This window comes from Falco biarmicus, chromosome 7 (assembly GCF_023638135.1).
Source record: "Falco biarmicus isolate bFalBia1 chromosome 7, bFalBia1.pri, whole genome shotgun sequence".
Taxonomy (NCBI): Eukaryota; Metazoa; Chordata; class Aves; order Falconiformes; family Falconidae; genus Falco; species Falco biarmicus.
The window spans coordinates 27,416,756-27,444,608 of NC_079294.1; the positions used below are offsets into that span (position 1 = coordinate 27,416,756).

At 39.3% G+C, this 27,853-nt stretch overlaps 1 protein-coding gene and 1 long non-coding RNA gene across 4 annotated transcripts in view; one reads left to right on the forward strand and one right to left on the reverse strand.

Moving 5' to 3' along the window:
• The window catches only part of TTC17 (tetratricopeptide repeat domain 17), a 59,367-nt gene extending 31,534 nt beyond the window's left edge, over positions 1-27,833 (forward strand). For all 3 annotated transcript variants that reach the window (XM_056347792.1, XM_056347793.1, XM_056347794.1), the window contains 9 exons: positions 15,077-15,265; positions 15,945-16,195; positions 16,841-17,006; positions 19,365-19,485; positions 19,833-19,992; positions 20,411-20,494; positions 21,945-22,064; positions 24,301-24,444; positions 26,744-27,833. In XM_056347792.1, coding sequence (XP_056203767.1) covers positions 15,077-15,265; positions 15,945-16,195; positions 16,841-17,006; positions 19,365-19,485; positions 19,833-19,992; positions 20,411-20,494; positions 21,945-22,064; positions 24,301-24,444; positions 26,744-26,875 — 1,367 coding nt within the window. In that variant the 3' untranslated portion in view covers positions 26,876-27,833. The remainder of the gene's footprint in view (positions 1-15,076; positions 15,266-15,944; positions 16,196-16,840; positions 17,007-19,364; positions 19,486-19,832; positions 19,993-20,410; positions 20,495-21,944; positions 22,065-24,300; positions 24,445-26,743) is intronic.
• Positions 1,213-15,070, reverse strand: LOC130153244 (uncharacterized). The gene is made up of 2 exons (XR_008823284.1): positions 12,664-15,070; positions 1,213-11,384 (listed from the first exon to the last, which is right to left on the reverse strand). It is a non-coding gene; the product is annotated as an uncharacterized LOC130153244 (long non-coding RNA).
• Positions 27,834-27,853: the final 20 nt, after the last annotated feature.

Here is a 27,853-nt window from a genome sequence, read left to right on the forward strand (position 1 = left end):
GAAAACACTTTTTCCCTGACTGTAAACTTAGCTGACTCGAGGGAAACCTTGACAGGCTGTATGAAAGTGAGGTTAAGTCTCCAAAACAAGAATTATTTTGAGAATGCACTCCCAGAAATTACCTTTTGCACTTACAAGTATCCTGAAATTTGGGGAGTCTTCTGTTCATCCTTCAGTCCAAAGAAAACAATTGAAAAGAGATTGTAAGTTTGAATTTTGACCTTGCATATGTAATGCAATAGCATGTACAATTTTTCAGCCACTGTGCTGAACCTAAAAAAATGAAAACTGTATTTAGATGCTAATATTTAACATCACTTGCTGCACTTAAAGCATTTTTTTTAAATGTTCATATCATGTAGACTTAATAAGATTCGTAACACTACATAGTCTGCTCTTGTTTGGCTCCATGACAGACTGGAAGGCACGTTTTGATGACAAGACGCAAACTGAACACACTTCCACACACCTTTCTGAATGGGACTTTAGGTGTACAGCTAATGCAGCACACTTGTAAATACGTAGATCAAACGTATGTTTGACAATCCTGTATCACTGGATTGTTACTTCAGGAGATTTTCACAGCCTTTCAGATCATGTGTTGCTGCTTGGGGACATCTGATAACCAAATTTAGTTTGTCCTCTTGTTATTATGCACTTGATGGCGTGTCATAACTATTTATATCCTTTGAGATGGATATGTTATGCTGAAAAATTTACCAAGAAATTGGAATGTCAAATGTTGTTTCTGATTTAGTATCTTGTTTTGCGAAGTGATCATTTCATATTTCTGAAAGTAACAGCAGTAGGGCTGCCTGTGCTTTGGGTTGTAGGCCCATGTGATAGCTGGGTTTTTGCTTCGCCTGTCAAAAGTCTCTATTCACAAGAACTGAACTAACTAGCAAGACATGGAGTTCCTTGCTCTGCTGCCGTGAGCCATTGGCAGAATCCAACAAATGGTCAGTGGGAGTTACATGCTAGCATGGGATGGAATATGGGATCAAATTTCTGAATTCATATTTTTTTATAGGTTTTTATTACAGTATGTGCCTGGTGTATATTTCAAATAAGTGAAATAGGAATTTTCTCAAGCATGTTGGGACATTTGCTGTTAGCGCAGGACTTTGGAAACGATACACTAATGTTGACTTGGATGCTTGTTTATATGCTGTTCCTGTCTGTTCTGCTGCCCGGTACTTCCTTCCCCCCCCCCCCCCCCCCCCCCAACTTAAGGACTGTTCTACATAGAAAATTGTATTTTAAACTCAAGTCACTTCATGCATGTGAGAAGAGGAATTAAAAATCTCAGACCAACATTTTTCTATTTAACTTCTGCCTCCTATTTTGAGGTTTATATAAATGTTTTCATTGTAAAAGGATTTCTAAATTTGAAAAGGTTTTTGGTGTGTTTTTTTTCTTATGGAGGAGGTATGTGAAGTGTCCAAAATTTAGTACAACTCTGTCACCTATGACATGTATTTTAGGCAACTGCAGGAGTTCAGTCAGTTGCAGCTGATGGGGATATTATACAGCAATAGTGCTGCATTGCTACATATACCTCCGTTACTTGGACCCACAGCCACATACTGCCTTGTTCCCAAATAACTGAGAAGATGGTCGGAAGACTTCACTGTTACAGGATTATCCTGCGGTGGTCCTAGGGGTGACTTGGCCAGAGTTAAGCATGTTGCTACTGAATGATTAACTCTGAAGTTACTGGGAAGTCAGTTCCTGGAGCGTGCTAATTAGCAGAAATTTTGTTGCTTGACAGATACCTAAGCAGCCATATCTGACACACAGATAATAGGACCAAGAGACTTGCATAACAAGTGTAAAAAAACCTTAATATGAAAAAATAGCCAACTTTCAGAGCTGCAGAAATGAGGTACTTTGGCTTTGTACTGGTCATTAAGCTGGTAGAGAAAGCCAACGTTATTTTTGTCTGATACTGAAGTGGTGCATTGCCAGGATTTGTTTTGCGCACCTTTATGGCTTAAAAAATTGCAAGTAGCTTTTATAATGTAATAAAGTCTGTAGAAGAATATCTGACTGAGGCCTAAGGGATTGTTCCTTTGGCACTTCATTGGTTGATGCAAACATTCAGATGTTTTCAAGCATTATTAAAAAGGTTACAGTATACTAGAAGCATATTTTTAGTGTTGAAACATGTTGATTTGTTAATTGCTGTTGCATAGGACTTCTCCTTATGTGTGTAAACAGAATTGCTGCTTGGACAAGCAGAAGTAATTTGTACTCAAATTTTTTTTCATCTGACTGTAAGCATCTCCCTCTGACAGTTCCACTTCATTGTGAGTTCACGCACTTCACGTTCTTTTAGACAAGATCAAAATTCAAAATCTTAAGCTTTATTAATAGACTGGTATTGAAAACATGGAAGCCCAACTTGCTTCAAGCTTCGAGTTTCTTTACTCTCACTGTCTTTCATTACTTGGCAGGACAGTGCTTTTACAAAGAGCTTTGTGCTGCTCTGTTGGAAGTAGAGGTAGTGCGAGTACACTGTAAATGTATGTGCCTGCCATCAAGATAGAGGAATGCTTTTATGTAGTGAGTGTGTATGTTTGAAAGCAGTGGATGGTTCCTTACTTTGTGACTTAGTTTTGTAATACATACAGCAGTAGCTTAATTATCTGCTTTAAGTATGGTTTTAGTGCCCTCTTGTGGTATAAATACCCTATAGCACATCAAATGAAAAGTCTTATTTCATGTACTTCCTCCTAAAGTAAAACATGGGGAAAAGGCATTTGATCTTTTAAGTGTATGGATTTTCCTTTGTCCCCCAGCACTTAAGTTCTTACCAAGTTAATAAGCTTAGACCTTTAAGCAAATTGACCTGAAGAGGAGAGGTTGACCTGAAAGGAGAATCTGTGCTTGAAACTGTAATAATAAGCTTATGGAAAGATTAAATAAACATCACAGTTTAAGCCTCTGACTCTAACTTGACAGCTGCAATCATTTTGAGTTCCCTATTGCAATTTCAGGTACACAAACACTTAAGCAAAAGCGTCACATACATTTCCTTTACAATAGTGTGTTAAAACATAAAGATGTGAATGTGTTTTTAAATGTACTTTTCACTTACTCAGTGATCCCCTACAAGCTATGACTGACTTGATCGTCCCAGGCAGGGGCTACGGAATTTTGTTCCCATTTGCTATAGCATGAGGTCCTTTTGGAAGTTTTTATCATAATAGCATTTTAGTTTCCTCCTTCTCAAACTGCTGTATCTTGTTTCTTCAAGGAATGCTCATCACTTAGTAGGTAGGTGGAAAGAGGGGATATTTACTCTTGTGGTAAAGGATGTTGCACTTAGCTCAGAATTTAATCTTGTTTTAGTTGAAGCAGGAGGCTAGAATCTATACCAATTGTATGGGATTCTGAACTGAACACTACTGTATGTTTGAAATTCAGCTTTTTCTTTCATTGACCTGCATATCATGTAACAGCAGAGTTCATGAGTGCTCCCAAGCCTTATTTAGACTACCACAAATGTTAGTATTCTTATTTATCCGATTATATTAATGAAAGGGATGGAATCTATGACCGCTCGTTTCTCTGTTGCTTTTACTCTCTCACCATTGCCATATGGGAGAGTTCATCTGTATAAACAGAAGAGTCAACCCAGGCAGGGCTTTTGAACAAACAGAACTCTATGAAGCAGGCAAACAGCTTGTCAAGAGCTCTCAAACGCATCATGATAAATGTTTGCATTGTCATTTAACAGTAACATAGAGAAAGCGGGTTCTGACTTAAACAGTAGCAGTTCTAAAGTCAATGTTACAATTCTAAGTTAAAGAACCCAGTTGCTTATTTCTACCCACTACAGGCACATGTGTGCACCCACATGCCTGTTGTTCATCCTGCAGGTTCCACCTGGGTTCTGAAAATCAGGCTGAGTTCTTTTTCCCTCCAACATTAGTGGAGATCATACCCTGTCAGTCCAACTGAAAGATCTGTTGGTGGTACACAAGTGGAATCTAGGTCACTGTATTTGGGCTCCGCAGCGCTAAGTGAGTAAGCAGGAGGGAGATACGGAGAATGAGGCAGACGTCCCTAGGGAATGGGGGTGTCAAGAGATATCAGATGTGCCTCTGACTGGGAGATCCTGGAGAAATCTCTTATGAGAATGTGCTCTATGGGAATAACTTGACCCAATTATTCTTCCAATTTTGTGCCACCATTTCTGTACTGCTAGACCAGCGAGGGAAAAAGCAGTTCCTACCATCCACCTTTCCTGCAATAATCACAGCATTCCTAGGATTTTAGTGCTATGATCTGGCAGTTGACCAGGCGCAGGCTTTTTAATGCTTTTTACATTTTGATTTGCTGTCTGCTGTATATATCAGTTTTTTCCTTGAAAAGTCCTTGACTAGTGTCTCTTGAGCAGCTGAAGGAATTTGAAAGTGAAGGACCTGACCCTGCCAAGCTCACATTGGAACCTGGCTTTCCTTTCCAAGCGCCATGTATTTTTCTTCTCAGAACTGTGCAGGGATGTATAGATTGGGATTCTTAAATTTAAAAATCAGAGAATGTGGTACTCTATTGAACATGGCATTTTTAGCTACACCAGTAGTCAAAAGCTGTACACCCATTGCTCGTACACATTGCTTCTAAGCTATTGCTTGCAGGAAAGCTGTTACACATCTTAAAGGTTTCTGTAACCAGCAAACAAAGAATGCTGTCTGAAGTATATCTGTGTTGTTCAAGTATCATTCTCTTGTGGTTCTTAAACATGCTAATGGGTGAATTTGGTCTGCAGCTTCTTTTTACGCTAATGTTAGGGGATTTCTTTACATCATGCAAAGTCTGTCTTGCTAGCTTACGCACTTACTCTGCTTATTTACGGCAGTGTACCTAACAACTTCTCCCAACAGTCATCAGTCTCACTTCGCATCATGCTCTGTTGAGGATGGTATGCCTGCAGTATTTAGTGTTCTGTGTTTATTCTGTCTTTTCCCAGGATCAGAAGGCCACACACAAGCTAGTGCAGGAAGGAGAAGAAAGTCATGGTCTCAGCTGCGGGAGTAACTGAGAAAATGGAAATAGCACAGCAGAAGGGAATTTAGAGTTGTAGGAGAGCTCAGTGAGAGTTTACTGATGCAAAACTATTAATATATGAAGGAAAAGCAGTATAGTATTAAACTAAATATAATATGACGTTTCCCGTTTTTATCTGCCTTTATAGTGTAAATGATTCTTCATGATATATTATCTGGATCCTTCAGTTACTTCAGCATAACTACATGCTCATGTAGGAGGAGGAAGATCATCAGGGGTTAGAATGGAAGGGAAAAAAGGGTTCTCTTTCCAACTAATTTTTTCAAAATCAGATACCTTCAGTTATCAGACATATTAACATTTCTCTGCAGTGTTTTTGGTGCTTTTTTTTTTTTGATAGGAATGTAGATAAAATTAGACATATTTGCTACTGTCTGTGTCTTTATTTCTTTTCAGGAGACTGCTTTTGCCAGTGGCAGTTTCATGCACATAGCTGCTAAAAATTCTTACTCAACCTGAATAGTGTGCACTGCCTGGAGCTGGACCTTTTTAAAAAGATCCAATAACTGCATGTGTTTAACAGCCTTTTTAGGAGGAAGAGTAATTCCCCAGCTACATCTCCAGGAAGATGTAGTTGCAAGGTTGCAAGAATGACTTCATAGTAAAGCTGTACAGTCTGAATTAGTGAGTTGGATAAAGCACATTTGGAAGAGAAAGGACATGTGGCCCTCGCATATGGGAGGACTGACAATGCACAGTTTAATGTCATGAACAACTTGCCAAGACCTTGAAGGCTGTATTCACTTGGCTTAAATCTGAGAACTTGGAAAGTGGTGATGTGTAGCCTCAGCCTGTAATGAGTCATGTTGAGATTGTCTCAAAGCAGCATGCGATGCCATGTGCTCAGATTGAAATGAGCACTGCATGCTGAGCCGTGGAGTGCCAGGCACTTAACTACCTCTGATCTGTCTACTTTATTGATTTGTTATTTCCTTTTAAGGTTGGTTGCCTGATTCATGTGAGTTTGCGTTGTGCTCCGACTGTCCTCAAAGATTTAAATCTATCATCTGTTTTGGCTACTAGTGACTGGAAACCAGGACAGTTCAGAGTTTCCCTAGAGGAAGAGATTGATGCTTCTTGAATGCGGCAGTTCTGGGGAGAAAAGACATTCTTCCAAACATTCCTAGTCTTTCTGCAGGCACTATTCTATAGCTTTGTACTCTCCTGGCAGTGTGAGGAGAGTATTGTCCTGTTGAATCCTAAACTAGGGTGGTTGGCAGTATTCTTGTCAAACTTAACCTTCTGCAGGTATTCCTTACCTGGACTCAAGAAAAGGCTAGTCCACTTCTTGTTCATCACTCCCTCAAAACCAGAATTGATCTTTTTATCTCACTTGCAGCAACAACTCTGCTTCTTCATGGAATTATGTAAAATGTGGCCTGTCAAACAAACTGCTAAGCACTTAAAAACTGTCTTGGATTTATTAGGGGCATACCTACTGACCAGTTAATACATTCTTTGGCTGTTTGAGTGTGTCAGTGTCTCTGCTTTAATCTCCAGTTAGGAGGAAGACTGCATAGATATCTATCCAAAAAATATCTACAAAATGTCATGGATCAGGTCTGAATATTAGTATGCTCTTGTTGAGCAGTATGACCTAGTAAAGACATACACAGATAAACATAAATACAGCCTATCAAAAATATTTTCTTAAAATAAAAAATATGAAATCAGGACCCTGTCGAATGCTGTTTAAATTCCGATATACGGTGCAAACCTTACAGACAGAGTAGTAGTCAAAAGATGCACACATAAGGCCCTTAATTGGCTTTATAGTGTCAGCCTGCTATGTTGAGGGATGTGGAAAGAAAGCTAACAGTAATTTGTAATAGTGTTAGTGAACTGTTGTAGAGTTCAACTTCATGATGCTATTTCTTAGGAATGGGTTACTCTTGTACTGAAAGTCCCTTTCAAACTTGAGTTCATAGGTACAGAGTTGCTCTCCGTTGTTCTTGAGTTGTAGAATCTAACAGGATCTAACAAAACATTTAATGTTTAACATAAGAAGAGGTATGTGGCTTACGATGGAGGAAAGATCAGAACAAGCGCAAAACAAATGCAGGCCACTGTTACCTTTGCTTATGCTAGTGATCCTTAATCTAAGAATTTCCATAGCTTAATCAGAAACGGGTATCAGAAGTGTGTTGTGTGCAAGGAACTAAATATTAGTCATTTGATATTTATAGCATACATTGTACCGTGATCTACTGTGGGTGAGTATTTATTGTTAAGGAATTAATGAGAAACTATTTCCTTATCTGACAGTAAAAAAAAAAAAAAAAAGGCACATAGGAGGAGTCACTGAGGACAAGCCTTGTCTTCAGAACATACATGTGATTTGTTTTTCTACCGCGCCCCCCCCCCCCCCCCCCAAAAAAAAAAAAAAAAAAATCAAGCTATTTTTGAGGCACAGGCTGAAATTCAGACTGGAGTGCTATTCACCTTCCTACTTTTATCTGCAGGACCAGGGTCCCCTCAAAGAGACATTTTCTAGTCTCTCTTATCCACTGGCAGGATTGGAGAGTTTAAATTTAGGTGTTTAAATGTTTCAGTGTTTTGGGCCCTATTACCAGGCATCATAGAGCAAGTTATTGCTTTTAGATGTGCGTCATTAGAAAAAAAAAAGAGCTCCTATTTTAGTGGGTGGTGAGGAAGGAAGAGAGTGAAGGCTTTAGGAGTCAACCTCTCTGATTTCCCCTCCCCGTTTTTAACTACGGAAGAGGTGGGGGGGGAGCGGTTGACATTTTCTATTCTGTTATAAAGTAGCCTACTGAATTCTTCAAGATGTTTTGCATGCATGGCCCTTATTAAACTGCATTGTGTTCTAATTTAAACAGGTTTGGCTTCCTCTAAATTTTTTCCATGTTTTATTTATCTCCTCTTTATATTTCACAAGGAGAACTTGTATGTCTTGTTCACCAGGGACTGGTCTGTTACACAATGGTGAGGCATTTCACTTAATGTGAACAAGAAATCTGGTTATGTATTGTTGGCATTTGTATGTTTTAAAAGGTTTAATCAGAACTGTTGTAATAACACAAATAAATAATCTTGAAATCTATAACTAAGCCAATTTAGAGGCATCTTTTGGCTACAAATCAGATTTTAAAACTACTTCCCTATCAGTGAGAACAGTTGTTTTACTATGTAATCCTCTTAATTGAAAACCTGTTGTTGGAATAAATAATTTTAAAAAGAACTTTTATATGCTTCGTTTTGTGTGCTTGAGTCTAATAACCACATAAATCATCATCCTGTTGTTTGCTATGCATCAAACGGAAGCTTGTTATGTAGTACGCTCTTCTTACTACTCAATTTTGAGCGTGCCTCTTATCATCTTTGAAGAAAGGCCACTGACCACTCATCTAAGGGAGGAATTTAGAGAAGAGGTAGGAGTTTATGAAAATCAACTTTTAAAATACTTCATACTGCTTTTCATTATTTGTTTACTGTATTTAGGTTTTATTTTTCAGTTAGCAGTATGTCCTGTCCTTTGAAAATGTTTATTTTTGTCCTGTAGCTTCCAGTTTTGCAAAGGAGGGTCTATATGAAAGAAAAAAACCAAAAATGAACAGTGTTTCTGTGTGGGGAGAAAACACACCAAAAGCTTAGTCTGAATTTTGAACACTACTCTCATTATCTTCTGCCAGTACCCATATTGATATTTAGCTTTAAAAACTTGACCAGAGATGGAACTTACTACAATTTGTCCTTTGCTGTTCCAGAATAGTAGCATAGTAGCTGTGATGATAGGTGGGATAGTAGATACTTTTTTTTTTTTTTTAAGTGATTTATCCAGTGTGTTGCAACTGTGAAAGGTACCAGAGGTACGCTTGTGTTACGGTTACAGAGCTTGGTCATGCCTTGTTGAAACCAGCAGTGATACTGTTGGGCTCAGAAAGAGCAGACAGACTGCTGCGTGTTTGGCTTTTCAAGTCTGCAACAATTTTATGCTTCTGCCAGTGTAGGTTGTCCATCTGCTTTGTATCTTTCCTGGGTCCTGTAGTGCACACTGAATATGTAGTAGGACTTGTGTATTTCTCTTCAGTTAAATACAGAACTATCAAACATTCACCAGTGAGTATTGCATAGCCAGGTAATTGTAATTAGGAACTTTCTTCTCCCTTTACTTCCCTGCTCCGTTTGTTATTTTGTTGATCTTTTTCACTAAAAATAAAGTGAGAACTCTTTGGTTGATTGGGGGTTTGGTTTTGTTTTTTTTTTTTACGTGTGTGTGTGGAAAGCACCAAATTTTCTTTGGTATTGCTTCTAGAGCACAGTGCTGTCTTGCAGTTCAGCAGTTTGGCTTGTGACCTTTGTAATGTTTTTGATGACAATCCTGTTCAGGCCTAAGTGGTTTGCAGTTTCTGCTTTCAGAGCTCAGTCATGGCATTCATTTTGAAGTGTAAATATGTATTTATTCAGGAAAATAGTAAGAAAAGGAATCCATGAATTTTAGAGCAAAATCTTCATAGACCCATGTTAATTTGTAACTAAGGTGAGCAGAGTAGCAATAGCTGCTAAAGATGGGTCTCTTCTCCAGTTAACGCTCATTCTATTGCTTTTGAAACTCATCTCAAAATAACTGGCGTGGATATTCTTTTTTCCCTTAAAAATGCTTTGCAATCCAATAGCTGTTCATGTGTGATTGCAATAACATGGTTGCTGTTAATGTCTCACAAGATCTTCAGAAAATTACCATGTTCACCTTGAAACATTGAGGTAATTTTGGTATGGAGTGTGTTAATCATCTGTGTAAACATTGCCATGAAAGTCAAGCTCATGTTTTATATGTTGTCTGAAGGATGGTCTCTCAAACAGCATTTCCCCATAACTACCCTGGCTTGTTAATGTCACATCGCAGTGAAGTCACCGAGGTGCAGAAAGTAAGACAGTTCTTCAGGTGCTGGTTAGGCCCAAATTTTGATGGCTGAGATCCCAGTAGTTTTAGATACACAAAACTGTTTCAGTAGGTGAGTTCGTTCATTCCGAATTATTTCTGTAAACCCTGGTAAATTATCTGTGACATGAAGCACTGAACGAGACTTGTTCTATAAAAATGAAGGGTGACAATATGCTGGTTTTCAGTTTTAATTTCTATAATCAGTATATTTTAGCCTCATTTTAAATACGCAGTGGGCACTCCTGCAGTTTTCACGTGACCTCAGAGCAGTACTGTTAACACGTTTCCCTGTGTAAAGTGGTAATACACCACCCCTTTGACTCCTGTCTATCGGCATCTGAGTAAGCAGTGACAAGCAAAAGCAAAAAGAAGATTGCTAATTGATGCACTGCTCCTGAAATGTCTGTAAATGAGACTATGCATCTGCAGGCAGGGATTAAAACCTATTTCCGTTAAGCCCCAGTGATATATCATTCCTGCTATGAAAAAAAAGAGATCTACCTTTGCTGAATTTATCTGTGGGCAATACTAGTTTTGAGGGTGCATCAAAAAATAAGTAGTTAATAACTCCTGTTGGCAGCTTGGTTTCAGTTTGTTCTGTGCTCTGACAACCGACTTAGATGTGTATTAAGTAGAGTTCTGTCTTTGCATTGTTTAACTGTAAAGGGGCACATCACTTAAGTGACACTTAGCTCCAGATAACTTGCATTTTGCATAACCCAATGCAAGTCACTGACTACAGCAAGTCATAAGTCACTTGACTCCTGTAATCATTCAAGAGATAATCCAGCTCTGCTTATTCCAAGTGGTAGGAAAAAAACAGTACCTGGTACCAAATTTTAAATGACTTGACATTTGGTTTTGAAGCATTATTCTGCCATTGTAATTTCTAAGTAAGTACCAGGAATTTAGTTTGTCTCATCATAAGAAGCTCAGAGCTGATAATTTCTTAAACCTGGTATGTTGGAACATGGATGGTGGACTTAGGAATGTCATATTTCGCAAGCTCTGTACTGACAAAGAATAAAAAAAAAAAAAAAAAACAGTAAAATGTGCTAACCAAAGACACTTGGAGATAATTTTACTTTTTATTTCCAGCGCTGTTCCAAATCATCTTAAGTTGGTGTATAGGAATTGAACAGTGGAAATACTCAGTGAGGCCTCATTCTCTCAGCCAGATGGACCACAACATGCAAACAGCTACAGTGGCAGTTAATTTAGATTTTGAAAACTAACAATACCCTCTTTAATGGTGAAGTTTGATTACTTTCAAGACCTTCCTCAAGGTGCAGCACTTCCATGCTTCTACTGCGGGAGTTATTTGTTCATCTTTCCTCTTTTCCGTACTTTTCACATTTCTTTCCTTGCTTTAGGTAAGCAGCTTTCAGTCTGAGGCTGGAGTCACCTAAATTGACAGAAGTTTGCTCTTAAAAAACAAAACAAACAAAAAAAAACCCCCAACTAGGTGGTACCAGAAAAGTTTATATTTAATAAGGGAAGTTCAGAATTGTTTCCAAGTGTGACTTTTCTGAGAAATGTAGCAATATGAAGTATGGTTCAGCGTAAATACTTGTCTCTTTATAGATGGAACACAGGTCTTCCATTTCAGTTACTGCATGGCTTCTTCCTAGCATTTCTTCCTTCCTTGCTACAGAAGTCAACACTCTGGGTGTTTATTTCCTTTCACTAAGTGGCTTTCAACTTCAGAGTTTGGAATCATCCAACTCCTAAACAAGAACTTAAAGCCTGTCTTTCTGTTAGGGGTTTTTTAGCCCTGCCAACTGCAGTGCTTACCACAGCTTTGGTTGACATTTGGGAGGGGTCCTGAACATCAAGAAGGTGGTTGATGGTAGATGGGATGAATGATCTACGAGATCTTTTCTATATTTAAAATGTCTGTGTGTGCTAATGCTGTACAGGTGCATTCACATTGGCCTTAAAAATTTATGAACAACAATATGAGAAAGAGACACCTTTAATATGTAATACTGTGTTCTCCTTTTAATCTCCAAGGTATCAATGCTTCAGTTTAGAGTTTGTACTTGCTTTTTTTTCTCCGATGGATTTGCTTTATAATTTAGGAACTATTCTCTTCTTCCCCCCCTTCCAATTTCTACGCTAACCTGGCACAATTAGACTATTTATTTGTTATTTACATCACTTAAATAAAGGCCCAGGCACTCATGTTGTGTCATCATCTCTGTAGCATCTTTGTTCCACTTCCTGGAACTTAGTAACCAGGTCTCATAATACACAAGGCAGGACAAACTGGTCCACTTTCCTCTGAGCTTTCTTAGCTCTGCAGAATCAATAGGAAAAGTGGCACCAGCTACTCTCAGAAAATAAATGAGCAAGACAGGGATCCTTCTCTAGTAAGTTTTCAGGATGGGGTAAGCTGTATTGATTGAGTATTATGAAGTAATTTTAGACTTCCAAGTTTTGTAGCTGCGGTATCGCTGTGTCAGGACTTTACACCTAAAATTCACATGTGCGTATTTAGATAACCAGAATGTATGTGAAACATTACTAAATGATCTTCAGATGAGCATTTGTAGGGTGGCCGTTGTCCTTCACACTGCTAAGGTGCTTGGAAGTATTGCAATGATACAACTAATGTTCTGCAGCTGGTGAGCATACCTGGAGTGTGGGGCTGTGGTGTTCCCTCACTGGTATCGTGCTCTTACCTGGCGATGTTGCTGATACAAGCTGTAAAGTTCTGACTTGCCGGGTCTGGGTACCACCACCTCCATGGAGCGCTCATCAGAGATATTAAACTTCCATTGGTTTTTCAGCCAGCATTTTTTTTTTCCTTCCAGCAACGTCAAGACAACTGAAAACAGCAATTCAGAAAAAATTAGGCCACTCAGGATTCTATATATAGCAGCTCTCAAATCCCAAGAAAGCCAGTACTCTCATCCAGTCTGTTTTTAGCTGTCAGTGTTTATAAATTAATGCTAACAGAGTTGGTCTTAAGTAGAATTTTAAGTCCCATCGTGTTGTTTTCCTCCTGCTTGCTGTTTCCAGCTTTTTTTATCTTTTTGACATTTTTATTTATAATTAAAAATAGTTGTCTGTTTTGCATTCCCTTTGCTTTTTGTTTATACTAATGATGAGTTGACTTTCAGCAGAGGGGAATGGTGGTCATCACATTACTGAGAAGCACCTTGCATTGAAACCAGGCTGGTTTGATGTCAGGCAGGGGGACTAGTTCCAGCTTTAGGGTTCTGTGCACACCAGTTCTCATAAATTAAAAATTAGGATATCCATATAGTGAAGTGATTATGTTACATTTTTTTAATGAAACCAATTATTTTTTTGTTGGCAGCATGAGGGAGGTGGGGAGGGGATTCAAGAGAGTCAATGACAGAGTGGTAAAGGCAGAGTATAACTGAATGACATGTTAGAAGAGTTTATGAAGTTAACTGCTTCTGGTTTATATATTTGCTCATAAAACAATGTTTAACTTTTTATATGCAGCAGAAAAGGTAGGGCAAGGAATAGTTTTCACAGAGGGTTTATGAATATAGTTTGATTTTGGTGACGCGCAGCAGCCTCCAGAAAATACTGGCCTGTTTCTCCTCCAGAGATGCCAACTGAGTGCTCACAGGCACAAAAGTGGCGAGCATACAGCAAAGAGCATGGTTTTGCTTTGCTGAAAGTGGTGGAACAAGTTGCCCTTACACAAGAGTTACAGCCATCCTCTTGGCCCGCTGGCCTGATGAAAGTGCGTGACCTAAAAATATTCTTTTGTAACACGGCATCATTGTGTGGAGAAGAAAGGAGTCACTGATCTGCTTGATTCATACTCTTCATATTTTGTGCTGCCGGCTGAAAAAAATAATGCTTTCCATATGCATGGAGCAATACAATTTGCATTCATGAGGGTAGAATGGGGAACGTACTTGAGAATCTTGCATTTAATTTAAGCTTTCTTTGATGCGCTATGTGCTGCTTAATTCATTCGTGTATGTATGCTATTTTCACTCACAAGTGATTGAAATAAAGGAGGGGGAGGGGTCTGAGAGAGCAGCTTGGTACATGGATTGTGTTTTTGTCTGTGGTAACAGGCTTCCCATGCGATGGGAGGCAGATGTCCCTGTCCATGTCTCAGGCTCGGAGCCGCGCGGTGGGGCTCAAGGCAGCTCCCAGCCTACCATGCCAGTGGAGAGGCCTGTCCCTGCCTCTGTGGCTCTGGGGGCTGGCCGAGGAGCAGCTCTCCAGACACTTCTTGCCCTGGAAGACTGGCAAGTGGTTATTGTTAGAAAATCTGAGATCTCTAGTTAAAACTTATTTGAGATTAAAAATATTGCTGTGAAGTTGGAGGTGGCTACCCTTTAAACTCTCTGAGAGCTTAACAGAATCCCACTGAAGTGTGCTCAAAGGCTAGTGTTGAAAGTTTGCACAGTTTTTTGGGTGTTTTTTTTACCTGCTCATTATTGGTTCTACATTTGGATTTTTCCAATGTTACTCCTAGGTCTTTGCATTTGGTGGAATGTGAGCCTGTAACCTGACCACAGAATTATAGACGTTAAATTTTCAGCTGAACAAACGTCTGATTTTCGGCACAGATTAATACTCCTAGCTCTTGCCTGTCTATTTAACAAGCTGGTCTTACCTGTGTATTGTCTGTGGCTGGCACAGAAGGTCAGAGCCTGGCAATCCCATATCCTGCCTTGGCCCTTTTTCTCTTGCATGTGAGCATGGTGAGCATGATGGTGTCTAAGTGCAGTTTGTACAGCAGGCAACCCCCACGTGTGGTGTATTATCAGTAGAAATATGTCTGGGGGATGCTCATGGGGAGTGGCTACCAGCACACAGTCATTTCCTGTGTACTATGCAGCCTTCCCCCAAAAGATAACTGATTATTCTTTCGTTAGTTGTTCACAGTATATACCTAATACCATCGTTCCCTGTAACTTTTTTAGATGATTGGCCTTGTCAAGAGGCAGATCAGCTTTTTTTAATCATTCAATGCAGCCTTTGATACCTTGTCGAATTATTCTGTTAATCCATGCAGAGAAAACTGGAAGACTGTAGTTTCTGCAGTGCAGCTTCTGTGCTTCTGCCCAGGAGGAGCAGTTTTATATCATGTATCAGTAAATTTCTCTTTTTCAGGCCACTGTCATGAGAAAAATCCAGATGGCAGTCACGACAAGGAGAAATACTTTGATGACCACTATGAGTCAGTTACAGCAGTGGCAGAAGGACAGTCTGAGGGAGGTACAGAGGATCCAGAAGTCCTTACTGAGAGTTCAGCAAGGGATTCCTCCTTCTTGAAACTGGAAAGTAAGCCAACCTTACCAAAAAAAACAATGCTGGAAAATGAACTGGTTTCTAGATTTTTTGGAAGAGCTATCTGTCTTCTTCCAAGAAACTATGTTTTCACCTGCTCTGAGTGTAAGGTGACGATTAACCCTTAAAACCAGTTTCATTCTGTTCACTGTTCTTCTCCAAGTATAACATCAAAATGTATTCAATAAAGAAAAAAAATTAAATTAAGGTTTAGACGTTTTCCAAGGTAAAGGATGTCGTTTCTTGCAAGAGTCTACAGACTCATTTTAGTTGGACCTCAGGTGAATTATGTATTAGCTGTGCTGGACAGAAGGGAAGAAAAAGAGTGTCTATGGTTAAGATATAGACAGGTTTTTTTCAGTGTTTAATGCACATATGTAGAGAAAGACACCACCCGTTTACTCCCTCAAACAGGCAGAGCTCTGATTTGGAAAGGAAACTGATGAAAGTGCTCTAGAGGTGTTGATTTTTGAAGCAACAGTTGATGCTTATTTGCAGTGGGGAAGTCTGGATTCTCCAGCCTCCCTCTCCACTTGCAGCGTGCAGTGAGTAGTCGGTGATATTTGGTTTGTGCAAGTGGAAAAGTCAGGTCACAGAAAAAAGATCCTTTTTATATGATTTGTGGAAGCACCAGGAAAATATTTTTTGAGGTTTTTATGATATTCCCTCTTAGATGCAGTTACTGCAGAAAGCAATGGTTCGGAAGGAATGGAGGGTTTAGAAGATGATCAGATGTCTGAAGAGATGCTGGCTTTGGTGGATGAGTTTGAAAACTCTTGGCCTCAGGAAGCTTTTGAAGGGGCACTGGAGGTAAAAGGTCGTCGGATGGACTTGCAGGGAATCCGGGTCCTAAAGAAGGGATCTCAGGACAGACTGGCTAGCTCCTGTTTTGGGGACTGTGGTGATGATGATGAAGCTGAATGGGTAAGTTTGGATGAGTTTACTTAAGTCTTGTATCAAGTTACTGTTGTGGAGGAGGGAAAGATGAAGACAGTTCAGGGGGTTTAACACCAGCCTATGTCTAGGAGCTTTGCCTGTTGGCCTAAAAGAGCTGGTCCATGGATTATGTGAAATGAACAAGCTGTTTGGATCCATTTTCTAAAGCAGAGGCCTCTGCATCACTGAAACTGACATCATAAAGTCTTGATTATCAGGAGCAAAAGTTTAGGTGTGGAATGATGCTGGTTGCCTTCAAACTTCTTGCTCACAGTTATAAAGGAGAACAGCTCCTAACCAAAAGTTCTGGTAGCATAAAAACAATTAAATATCTGTTGTCATCATGTAAAAACAAAATGTGTAATGAAAAATGCCTTTCAGTTCTCCGGCAGTTGAGTTGATTTTCTCCTGTGTTGGAGATTTGAAGTTGTGTGCTTTGTTTGCATGGTGTGATGCAGTGAAAGTGAGCAGGCTTAGAGAATGGGTTGGGATGGGAAGGAGGGAGAGAGAGAAAGATCTCATCTGTAACATCTTTGAAATTGAATCTTTGGGCTAAAACAAGTAGTGTATTGGAGCTGATAATAATCATGGTGTTTCTTACTGTTAATCTTGCTAATGCTGTTCTTTTGGTAGATCACTTTTCAGGTCAAACGTTTAAAGAAACCAAAAGCTGAAAGCTTGGATCTCCAGGAGCCAGTTGGGAGAAATGGGGAAGAAGGGACTAATGGAGAAAACGAAAACTTTTACCAAGCTGCCCTGGAGATCAGTGGACCAAAGATACCTTCTCCTGGACCAATAGGTAACCTGCTGCTTCTAGAGAAAGCAAGTCATTTGCAGCTTTTGTCTTACGCTAGTTTATTACCATAAATGAGTCAAAAAGACTATGTAGTGAAATGTGCCTTCTAGATGAGTATGTAATAAAATTAGAAATGTCTTCTATCTGCACCTTCTTCATGAAGTGCAACATAACTTTAACCTAAAGTTTTCATTCAGCGGATAATTCCCAGAACTTCTGGCGATAAGGTGGTAAGATTGGATAATGAAAGAGGTAGATACTGTGAGTGGAAGTAGTAAAAGAGAGATGGGGTTTAAATGATCTTTTTCTTTAAAACTGCATGAGCAGAGAAGTTAGTTTATCAGACGAGACACACCCCCTCGAAGACAAATGCAGGATGACAGCTGGAATTGATTACTGGCTGTACATGAAACAAATCAGAAACAGAAAGCTTGGTCTAATGAAAATAAATGGAAAATTTCAGTGTCATGCTGTAATTGGCTTGGTGATATTATAAGAGGAAACTTAGGGACTGTCTTCCAGAAGACTGGAGCTACAGCAGAGTTTTGTACCAACTTAAATAAGGAGAGTTGGAGAGAGAGATGGAGTTTTTGCTAGTTGAGTAACAGGAATTGGGAAGTGGTCTATCAATGTGGTGCAGGCTAGTTCCACTGGTGCATTCAGGTGGACAGAAATCATCAGCACATGATTGCTTGTGAAGAAATTTAAAGCTGCTGGAACCTAATGAAGCCAAAGAAGAGAACCACAGTAATTGGGCCCCATATTTTTTGTCTTGCCTTGATTTCAGTGGAGCTAAAATCTTAATGTTCTAGGGCTGATGTGTAAGCAGAGGTGTGTTCTCCAATACATTTTAGTCCATGACAATTTGATGACCTGGAAAGTAATTTTACATTTTGAGGGTTTTTGTATTAAATTTTTAACAAACTTCTTTTTTAGCAACTGACAAATATAAGTTATTGAATTAAATATTTAAATGGAGGGGGGATGGATTACATGAAAACAGACTATCATTTGTGAGTACACACCTGTCCTTTCCTTGGTGTATCTTCTCTCCCTCTGAGCTGCTTTTGTGATTTTAATACAGAGCATCCCTCAACTGTAAAGTAGTTATCTTCCTAACACTTCTGTGAGCCAGGATCTGCTGACATTGTCTTTGCAAGAGCTAAATCATCAAAAGCTTAAATAATGTACTGGTGGTCACCTGGAGGCTTCCTGGTAGAACAGGGAAATGACGGTAGCTGAGTTGTGTCTGACCACCTCTCAGACTACTGGTCTGTCCCTGTCTGGTGTTGCCATACCTCTCACTATCTTTTGTCGTTCGTGCAAATAAGAACTCACAGTCAGATGGTTCACAGTGGTGGTGATGAGAACTGATCATTCCCCTCTGAAGTTTCCCAGTGTTTCTTGACGTTTATTTTCCTTTAATCAGAATACTTTACAAAAGACACAGTATTACAGATATGGTGAAGCAGTTTACTGTACTTTGGATGGTAAATAGGATTTGCATCCAAGTTGGCAAAATTTCAGGTAGTTGGACAGTATTTCAGTATTAGTTTCTATGTAGCTGGTGCGATAGACAGGCTTATTGTTAAACTTGGCTTCCACTGTGCAAATATACGGCTACAGTGAATTTTCCTTAGGTTCCAAACAGTTTGGATGTTTCACAGTTAACACAAGCTGGATTCCTAGGACTTGGTACAGTATCCACCAAATGTAAGGAAAAGATTTAACTAGGCTTTGGTTCAGAGGTTCTCCCAGTGATCTATTTGTTAATGTAAAGCAAGTTATTTAACCTTTCCCTGCCTCAGTTAACTTTTCTGCAAAATGGGAGGGCTGAAGTGTAATTGTGTAATAGCTTCAGAAATGTTGCTATCTTGAGTGTAAGAATGCAGTAAAAGCCACTGTCTGTCTTAAACGACTAATTGAAAAGAAACTGCAGTATATTTTTCACCTGGGATTGTCAGAAGATGGAGCAATCAACTTTTATTAGTTTTTACTGTAGCTGTAGAACATAAATGATGACTCACTTATGAACTTCTTTAAGGACATTTAAGCAGAGACATTACCTGTAAACAAGAGCGGCAATTGTTCTTAATCCATAGCTGTTGAAAAAGTGTAATGAAATAAGTTGTACAACTCCACCTCCTGATCTGTCTTGCATAGGATCCAGTCCTATCTTTGGATGCTACAAGTTCAGTTCAGTCCATTTAGGTTCAGGAATGTTAAATCTGGCTGCAGGATTGTAACCTTTATAACACAGGGAATGTATCCACTGGTAGGTCATTGTACTGAAGTAGAATGTCTTTCTGCTTCCAGACAGTTTGTGGATTTTTTTTCTTTTTTTTCCTTCCCTTTCTCAAGGAAAACGGCGGGATTATCGTAGCCTTGGCTGGCCAAGTCCTGATGAATGCCTGAAACTCCGAAGGGTAGAGCTTACAACTGTAGCCAGCACATGGCTGGCTGTTTCTGCTAAAAACATTGAGTAAGTATCTTGTATGTGAACCTTAAATAAGTTACTCACACAAAGCAAGACAGTAACATGGCCTTCGGTGTGCATAAACTGAAGATTTCAGTATTCTTTAGAGTGAGAAAGAACTGCCAGGATTTCAGAGAAGTTTGAAAACATTATGTGGTATTTCATCAATAGACTTGCAAAGAACAGTGCATGTGCTGACAGAAGATCCAGTTTCTCTTGCTTCTTGATCTATTCAGATGAGATTCTGCCAGTTTCTGGGCAGTTTCTGGCAGTTTACGCTCACTAGAGAACTTTGTAGTGACTATTCTGTTTTCTTCTCCTGACTGATTCAACTTGTTTTATGACCTTTGTAGCATTACAGAACACATTGATTTTGCTACACAGCTGCAAGAGCCAGCCATGGAGCCCCTTTGCAACCCAAACCTACCAGCCAGTATGCATACTTTGGACCACCTGCAAGGTGTCTCTAGTCGGGCCAGCTTGCATTACACTGGAGAAAGTCAGCTGAAAGAGGTATGCCAGAGATGAAGGCTGTCACACAAAAACGGCTGTACCATGGCAGATTCAAGATGCAGTGTGTGAGTGCAAAGCTGTATTTTACCAGAATGTCTTCCCAGCCACCTATGATATGGCCCGAGGGAAGTCCTAAAGCGCTATTAGTGTCTTTGTATTTATAGCTCTCGATGGTTGAATTAGTGAAAGAACAGTCCAACTGAGCATACGTAAAACTTGTAGCATCCTCAGTATTCAGTGCTATGGAATTATAACCTTGTGTGATGGTATAGATGGTATTAACTCAAGATAGACTGTGATGTTTAGGTTGGAACAGGTTACAGCATTTGTAAAAGGCTGGAGAAAAAAAGCAACCAACAAGAGAGGGACATCTCTTACCTGGTTCCAGCATCTAAGCATTCTTCTTCCTCTTCTGCAGGTGCTACAGAATCTTGGCAAAGACCAGTACTCACCACAGTCGTTAGAACAAGTTGGTACTCGAATAGCCAAAGCTTTGGAAAAGGTATGAGAAAAATGAGAAGTCTGGGCTTTACCACTCGTGACTGACATAGTGGTCAATCCAGTCTCGAACCATTTGTCTGAAATCCTAGTCAAGGAACATATTAGTACTTGAACTAGGGATTTGTGTCTATTCAGCATCTGTAATGCCCTCACAGGTGTTTTGTTGGGCTATATCCTGTGCTTACACTGTGTAGCATATCTCTACTAAAACTGAATTTTGTCAAATTTTCCCAGTGTTTCCAGCCCTGTAGTGAGTTGTATCGCTGGTTGCTGATATATATGAAGCTGTTTCAACAGTTCTCGGTACTCCTCTTGCTTTTTGTGCTGCACTGACTTGGAGCTTATGGGAAGTTGGATTAAGCCATGGCTCAACACTCCAGGCATGCTCCTGGCATTTGCTGTTCTCCCCAGAGAAAGTCGAGCTTTCTAGCTAGATTAGGCTACTGAGGACCTCAGCTGAGGCTCTGCAAGGTAGATAGGAATGCAGGGATTTGTGTTATATGTTTACAGCTAGTGGGGAGGATATCCCAAACTGCTATAGAAAAGAGGTCTCAGCCAAAACAGTTCGATGCCACTAGCCTATTCGACTGAAAGCTAAGGAACTTACTGTGCTTTGAAACTAAAGCCAATGTAGCTTTGTCATTCCCAGAAAGGAAAGACGTTACTCTTATGCTCATGTTACAAGACTTAGTTTCTTTTTACTTTAGATGTATACTAACCTTTTCTCTTATATGCTACAGTTCCCTCTGCAAGCTTTATCCAAATAAGCTGAAAATTAAATGGCTGAGACCAGAAAAGAAAACTCTCAGTAAGGCTAGCTGCCTTGGAAACATAGTGCGGTTATTCTGTCTACCAGTCTCATTTAGTATTCACAAGAGCTAATCAAACAAGTCAAGATGGCTACTTATCTAATTGCATATGTGAGCATAAACATTCATTTAGTGTATCTCAGTCCACAGAATTCAAGCACATAGTATCTTTCTTTCTAACAACGTGACATGGGAGTCAGCCAGCTAGAGGCACCACTTAATCAGCTAGGCTTGTCAGGCTTCTGCGCTGAGCTGCATCCCAGAGCATCCTTTCTCTTTCCAGTGACTACAGAGAGCCTATGAGTCCAATCAGCTAACTCAGCTGCATTTTTTGCTTTACATTGAGTAATGTGTATACGCATCTAAACGCTCAACATCAGATGAGTGGTTAGAAGCTGTTGTTCCTGTTCAAAGCTATTTAACTGCTCTTCCTTCCTTGAGAAGATAATGTTGCATTTGGCAATCTCATTTACCTGACTATTTCATATACGTTGTTAGATAAACTTTTTGCTGCTTTAAAGTAGTTCAATGCTATTTTTAAGTGTAACACCCTCTACTCAACAAATAAAGAAGAATGAAAGATGGGAAGACTCTTCACTACAGGTGTTTACATGACTGGTTTTTGTTTTCTTCTTTTGCCAGAATCAGACTTCATGGGTCCTCTCTAGCATGGCAGCTCTTTACTGGAGGGTGAAAGGCCAAGGAAAGAAGGCAATTGATTGCTTACGGCAAGCACTGCACTATGCACCCCATCACATGAAGGTGTGTGCACATGTGCCCGCTGCTCAGACGAAATAATGTTTTCCTTGTCACAATAGAGCTTTCACAGACTATCGTTAAGGCAAACACTGTGTGTATCAAGCGTTTATAATGTATTAGATATTAGCTAGTTGTGGTGAAACCTCACGACTTTCATCACCTGTTTAGACTGTCTCTTTTCGAAAAAGAATTATAAAAAAAAGACAACTGCAAAAGAGGTTCAGTGGAATTTCCTGCAGCTCGCTGGGTGTTGCACCTCTCTGAGCAACATGGGCTTGAACTTCCTCGTTACATAGGACTTCTGAATCTTCATCAGCCTTTGTCTGGACAAGTCTTCTAACCTAGGATGTGGAGAGTGTATTTTCTGGTTATGCTTTTAAAGAGGGGAGTTTATCTTCTGGTTGTGCTTTTATAAGAGGGGAGAAGGTGATATCTAAAGGAATAACTTAAATGCTTAAATCTTAAGTGTTCGGGCTGTGAATCTCAGGAGGATACTAGTGCCTGACTTCGTGCAGCAGTTCTGTGCTTTACTCCAAAAGAAGACAGTACTTCGGCCATAATCTTGTGTTTCGTGCTTCATTTGACTGAAGTGCTTTGTGTCACACGGTATGCTGAGCATTATGATGTCTGTTCTTACACACCAGTCTCCCCCTTGCAAACTGATAAATGTAGTATAGTTTCCTCACTCAACGTTGTAAATTTCGCTTTAGGACCTGAGCAACAAATTGCACAGCATTGCAAGATGTATACTTCTTTTTGAATCTTGGTCTTAAATGGTTCTCTGAAAATCAGGAGACAAAGTAATTTACACTCTCAGGATATTATTAGGAGGATTTAACCATTAGGAGTAGAAATGCCTCAACTAAGACATGCGCATCCCTGCTGTGCATCCTTTGTATCTATGTCTCCCGTAATTCTGTCTCTGCACTTGTCCTTTTAAAACGAGGTTGCAACCACAGTCTAACACAAGCAGCTCTTGCTTGTTCTCCTGTCTTTGTAACTGGGGATTGTTCCTCAGAAATGGAACCCTCAGCCGCGTGACTTGTAAGGGTCAGACTATGGTCTGGAAACTACAATTTGACAAGATTATGGTGTAGTAGTGCCGTTCTCTAGAAATGTGATACCGTGTTGCTTGGGTCTGGCAGGCTCCGAATCTGTGCCTTGTTTTTGTCCTCCGTACTGAAGCTGCTTCCAAAGAAAACTGGGTCTTGTCACAGAAAACTTGTGGGTAAAGTTGCAGATACAGCTGCAACTTGAACTCAGTGGGAGTTAGCACTGAATTAACAGCTATTTAGTATTTTGATTTATCCTACTTTTTGGTTTTATGCACTCTAGCTACTTTCTCATGCCTTTTCTGTTGTAAATAAAAGGTAATTAATTTTCCTGCGGTTGTCTTTTGTGGTTCTGACTTCTATAGTATCTGCTTTACAAACATGAAGACTTATCCACCAGATGTACTCCTTGCTTTGTGGAGGTCAACGAGGCAGGGATCAAATACATCCAGATTTTTTTATTGTCCTGTTGAGGGAACCTAAGACTTGCTGCTAAGCAGTATTTTGTCCCTTGAAGGTGTGAAGCCCAGCTCCCAGAGAGTTTGTTACTGCAGACAGGGCTCGACAGTTTTCTTAGTCAGACAAGGTCATAGTCTGGAAATCCAGGAAATAAAAAACCATACCATCAGTAACTAGCTGAGAAAACTTTATTTATAGCTGTTACCCAGCATCATATAGGAGTTCGGTGGCAGAGGCAGGATAAAAAACAGTGCATCAGTTGCAGTAATGGTTAGACCCTTTTTTTTCTTCTCTGCTGTCCTCTTTTGTTAGTATTCCTTTCCCATCTATGAAAGAGCTGAAGGAAGGTGCTCAAACAAAACAGCTTATCTTGTCTCTGAGAATGCATCTCATCTTTGGGGAGAAAACTAGTGTTAAGAGCATCTGAAAAATAAATGTGCATACTACAGGACCACTTAAGTGAGTTAATTTTTGAATTGTCTATGCAACAGTAGTGTTTGTTGCTATTGTGAGCAGATGTGTGTATGTGAGGGGGTTTTGTTTATAACTCGGGTCCAAATGCCCTTTCATAGTAAAATAGGTCTGGCATATCACTTTCAAAGTCACCAGTAGTGAATAGTAACCAGGTGAGAGTGGCCAGTTTGTGGAGTCTTCTGTTTGTCTTGCTGATCCTGAGACAATTTCAATGGAAGGAACCTCACTGTTTATCGCTTGCTTTCCTCTTCCAGGATGTACCATTAATAAGCCTAGCAAACATCTTCCACAATGCAAAACTCTGGAATGATGCCATCATTGTGGCCACCATGGCAGTGGAAATAGCACCACACTTTGTGGTTAATCACTTCACACTAGCAAATGTCTACGTAGCAATGGTGAGTGTGCTGTCACTTAGTTATGTCTGTTGGTAAAGTATATTTATGTATATAAAAATCTTATTCTCACAAATAATTTTGAAGGAGCAGCATTCAAGAAATTTTTCAGCAAGAAGAATATTTTTTCAATGCCAAAACTCTCGTTACCCATTTCACTCTTACTACTCATTTAGTGCTTGAAGGCCAACATTTTTATAAGCTGGCTTCAGAACACTGTCTACAAAGCTTTGTTAAGACAGTAGCAAACAATTGATAATTTGGGTTGGCTGCCCATCTAAACACAGGGTATTTTTATAATACTGGAAAATCAATGATAAATTGGGTCTGTCCCAAAGAGCTGAGCATAACCTAATAAATAAAACCCAGTTTACAGTTGTGTTGAACAAACACAAGGGAAGTTTAATTTCGATATCTGGATTATCAACTCTCAGAATAATTTACAGATTGAACTTAAGTTTCTTTATATGGGCTATGTATTCTAATCTGCAATTTAGCTTTCAGTGCTTACTCTGAATGCAAAATACTTATTCCTGTTATCCTATTAATGCTGTATTCTTGTCTTGTGTATTTCATCCTTATCTGTAACAGGGTCAGTGTATTTAAAGGGCAAAAGAGGCACCCTTAAACTGAGACGTAGTTGATATATTTGTTTGTCAAAAGTATATGTATCCCTGACCATTTTCATCACCTGTCATAGATTTGTCCTTACTGTTTTGCTTCTGTCATTGAGGGGATCATGGAAATAACAGGGCAAGTTGAGCAGGTCATCATGTATTGTGGCTGTCAGGGTTGAGAAGAGTTGAAATGCACAGTGCCATCAAACACACAATGGAAGCAAACTGAAGAAAGGCATGAGTTTGTTCTATTAAGGTATTACTTCGGACAGTTGTTTGAAACAAACGAAGTACATGTTTGATACTTGAGTTGCCAATGTCTTTTTAAAGTCAGTACAGCACCTAAGAATAACTTCATTCTCCCTGAGTCTGCGAGATTTCTCAGTGAAGCCCTATATTCATTGTAAGAACTTACTGTAGCAACAGGACAAAGTTTATCTTCTGGATCAAATTATACAAACATAAAGACGAGTTGGCTTATTACATGATATTTAACCTGCTGTATTTGAGAGCTGACTGACCAATAGGTTGTAGAAGATATCATGCTAATTAATAGTTTAACATTATCGAGGCCAACATTCCTTTATTTGCAAAATTTTCCATTAAGTTGCCTTACAAAGGGGAAACAGTTGGCCACGTTAAGGACTGAGAACTTTGGATAAATGCTGTAGAAACTATCAATGCGGGAATCCAAAGGAACATCAAAGTAATATCAGATTACAGCAGGTGTAAATGATTGCTTCTAAAAATGGAAAAAATCTGATTCTTGTTTTCATTGCTGTTTGTCAGTGCTCCCACAAACTAATAAGGGATTTTCTATATAATTCCTGTTGCAACTGTATTAAAATACTTTTTTTAAAAAAATCAAGACTTTACAACTCACATTCATCTAGTTAGCTTTTCTAATGTGGCTAGAAATGAATATTGTCTCTATTGTAAACATAAAGTTACCAAGAAAAGGAAATTAAGAGAACAAAAACAGTGTTGAAAGTGACTGAAAAAGTGAGCATCTTTTGGGTCTTCTCCCCTCTCATTTTTCTTCTAATACACAATTGGGTGTTCACATGCTTTCCTATTTAATAAAAAAGCAGGGTGGCATAGGTAATTAGATTTCAGCTATAAACAAATAGTTATTTCAGCATGAATGCTTCCTAATACCGTTCTGGAGTCCAGCTTATCAATGGACATTGTCTAGCTATTGTATGCTCTTTAAGTTTGGGGTGGGGGGTGTTGGTTTGTTTTTACTTTATTTGCTTTGAGTAGTCTTCTAAAAATAATTTCAAGATGCTTCTAAAAAAGCAGGCTTTTAAGCAAAGTTCCCGTTTTTGCATTGTCCAAGGTTTCAAAGTTTTGATCTAAGCAAAGTCTGACTGAATCTGTTTTTAAAAGTTACTTTTACAGTAAGAATGCTGAGATCTACTATTAGAAGGAAGAGGCGAGAACATTGGTCAATAAATGCTCAGCGGTGGTTTGGCTCCCTTCCATGGAGTATGCGGAATTGGGTCGTTAGCCCAAGAAAATATCAGTTATTTGGGGAAGGGGGGAAAAAAAATACTAAACCACAAGGACTGGTTCAGTTTCTTTTGTGCATACCATACAGTTCAACTACTTAGGACAGGAAAGGCACAGAAAATATGTTCGGTTTAGAGTCTGACTCTTCATAATCTATCTTTCTTTCTTTACAGGAAGAGTTTGAAAAGGCGATGAAATGGTATGAATCAACACTAAAACTTCAGCCAGAGTTTGCCCCAGCAAAGAATCGAATCCGCACCATCCAGTGTCATTTACTTATGAAAAAAGAGCGACGGTCTCCTTAGAGATCAGCATCTTTCTCTTTTTTTTTTTTTATAAATGTCATTATTCTCTGTTCTGCTTTTAAGTGTGCTAAGATAAATTGATGAATCAAAATTTTTAACAAGGCTTTTAAAAAGAGATGGGATTTGGATCAAGGGTTCTTTTTTTTTCCTCTCAAATATAGGAACATCTTTGGAAAACATATTTCACAGACCATAATTTTAAAACAGCCATGTAAATATTAAACCAAGAAATTTCCATGAGTCCATGACCACCTGTACCAGAACCCAGGCACTGTTAGTTTTTCCTTAATGCTCAGATTGGCTTCTGCATCCAAAGTAACTTGCTTCATGTCTTATAATCTAGGTCAATGGAAATGCAGAGCACAGACCCGTACCAAATAGTAAGACGAGGTAATCAGCAGTTCATCCATGTGGAATTCATGCTTTGTCCAGTCTTGTTCACTCCATACCCCATTACCTGCTTTTTTGGAAGGAGGGGGACAGGATTTTAAATGTGTATAAAAAAACATTAGGAACATCAAGCATTTTTTAAATTGTTTCTTTCTGTTGGGGGGTGAGGAGGGAATGAGGAGGAGGGAACAGCAGGACACTAAAGTCAAAGTGGTTTCTAATCTTAATTGCAGGGAAAAAATTGGCAAAAATCCCAGTAAGATGTTTTATATTTGTCTGTATATTCACAGCCCTCTGCCTCCCTGAGTGGTTGATTTACTAATTCTTTGTTCACTGTATTTCTAGCCATTTTGAAATAAGGTGCAAGTTTATGCTCGCTCTGAGCCATTCTTTCAGCTGCCGAGGAGGAGGAGGGTGGCGATGTCAAGTTATCATCAGCAAAAAAAGTCAGGTGGAAGATTTCCAAATCAGTTGTCTCTTAGGTTGGTGGAGAACATGATTCTCCAGACATCATTGTTGAATCAACAAGGGCACATATTTGAAATAAAATAAGTTGTTTATGAACAAATTACAGCTTCTCCTCTATGT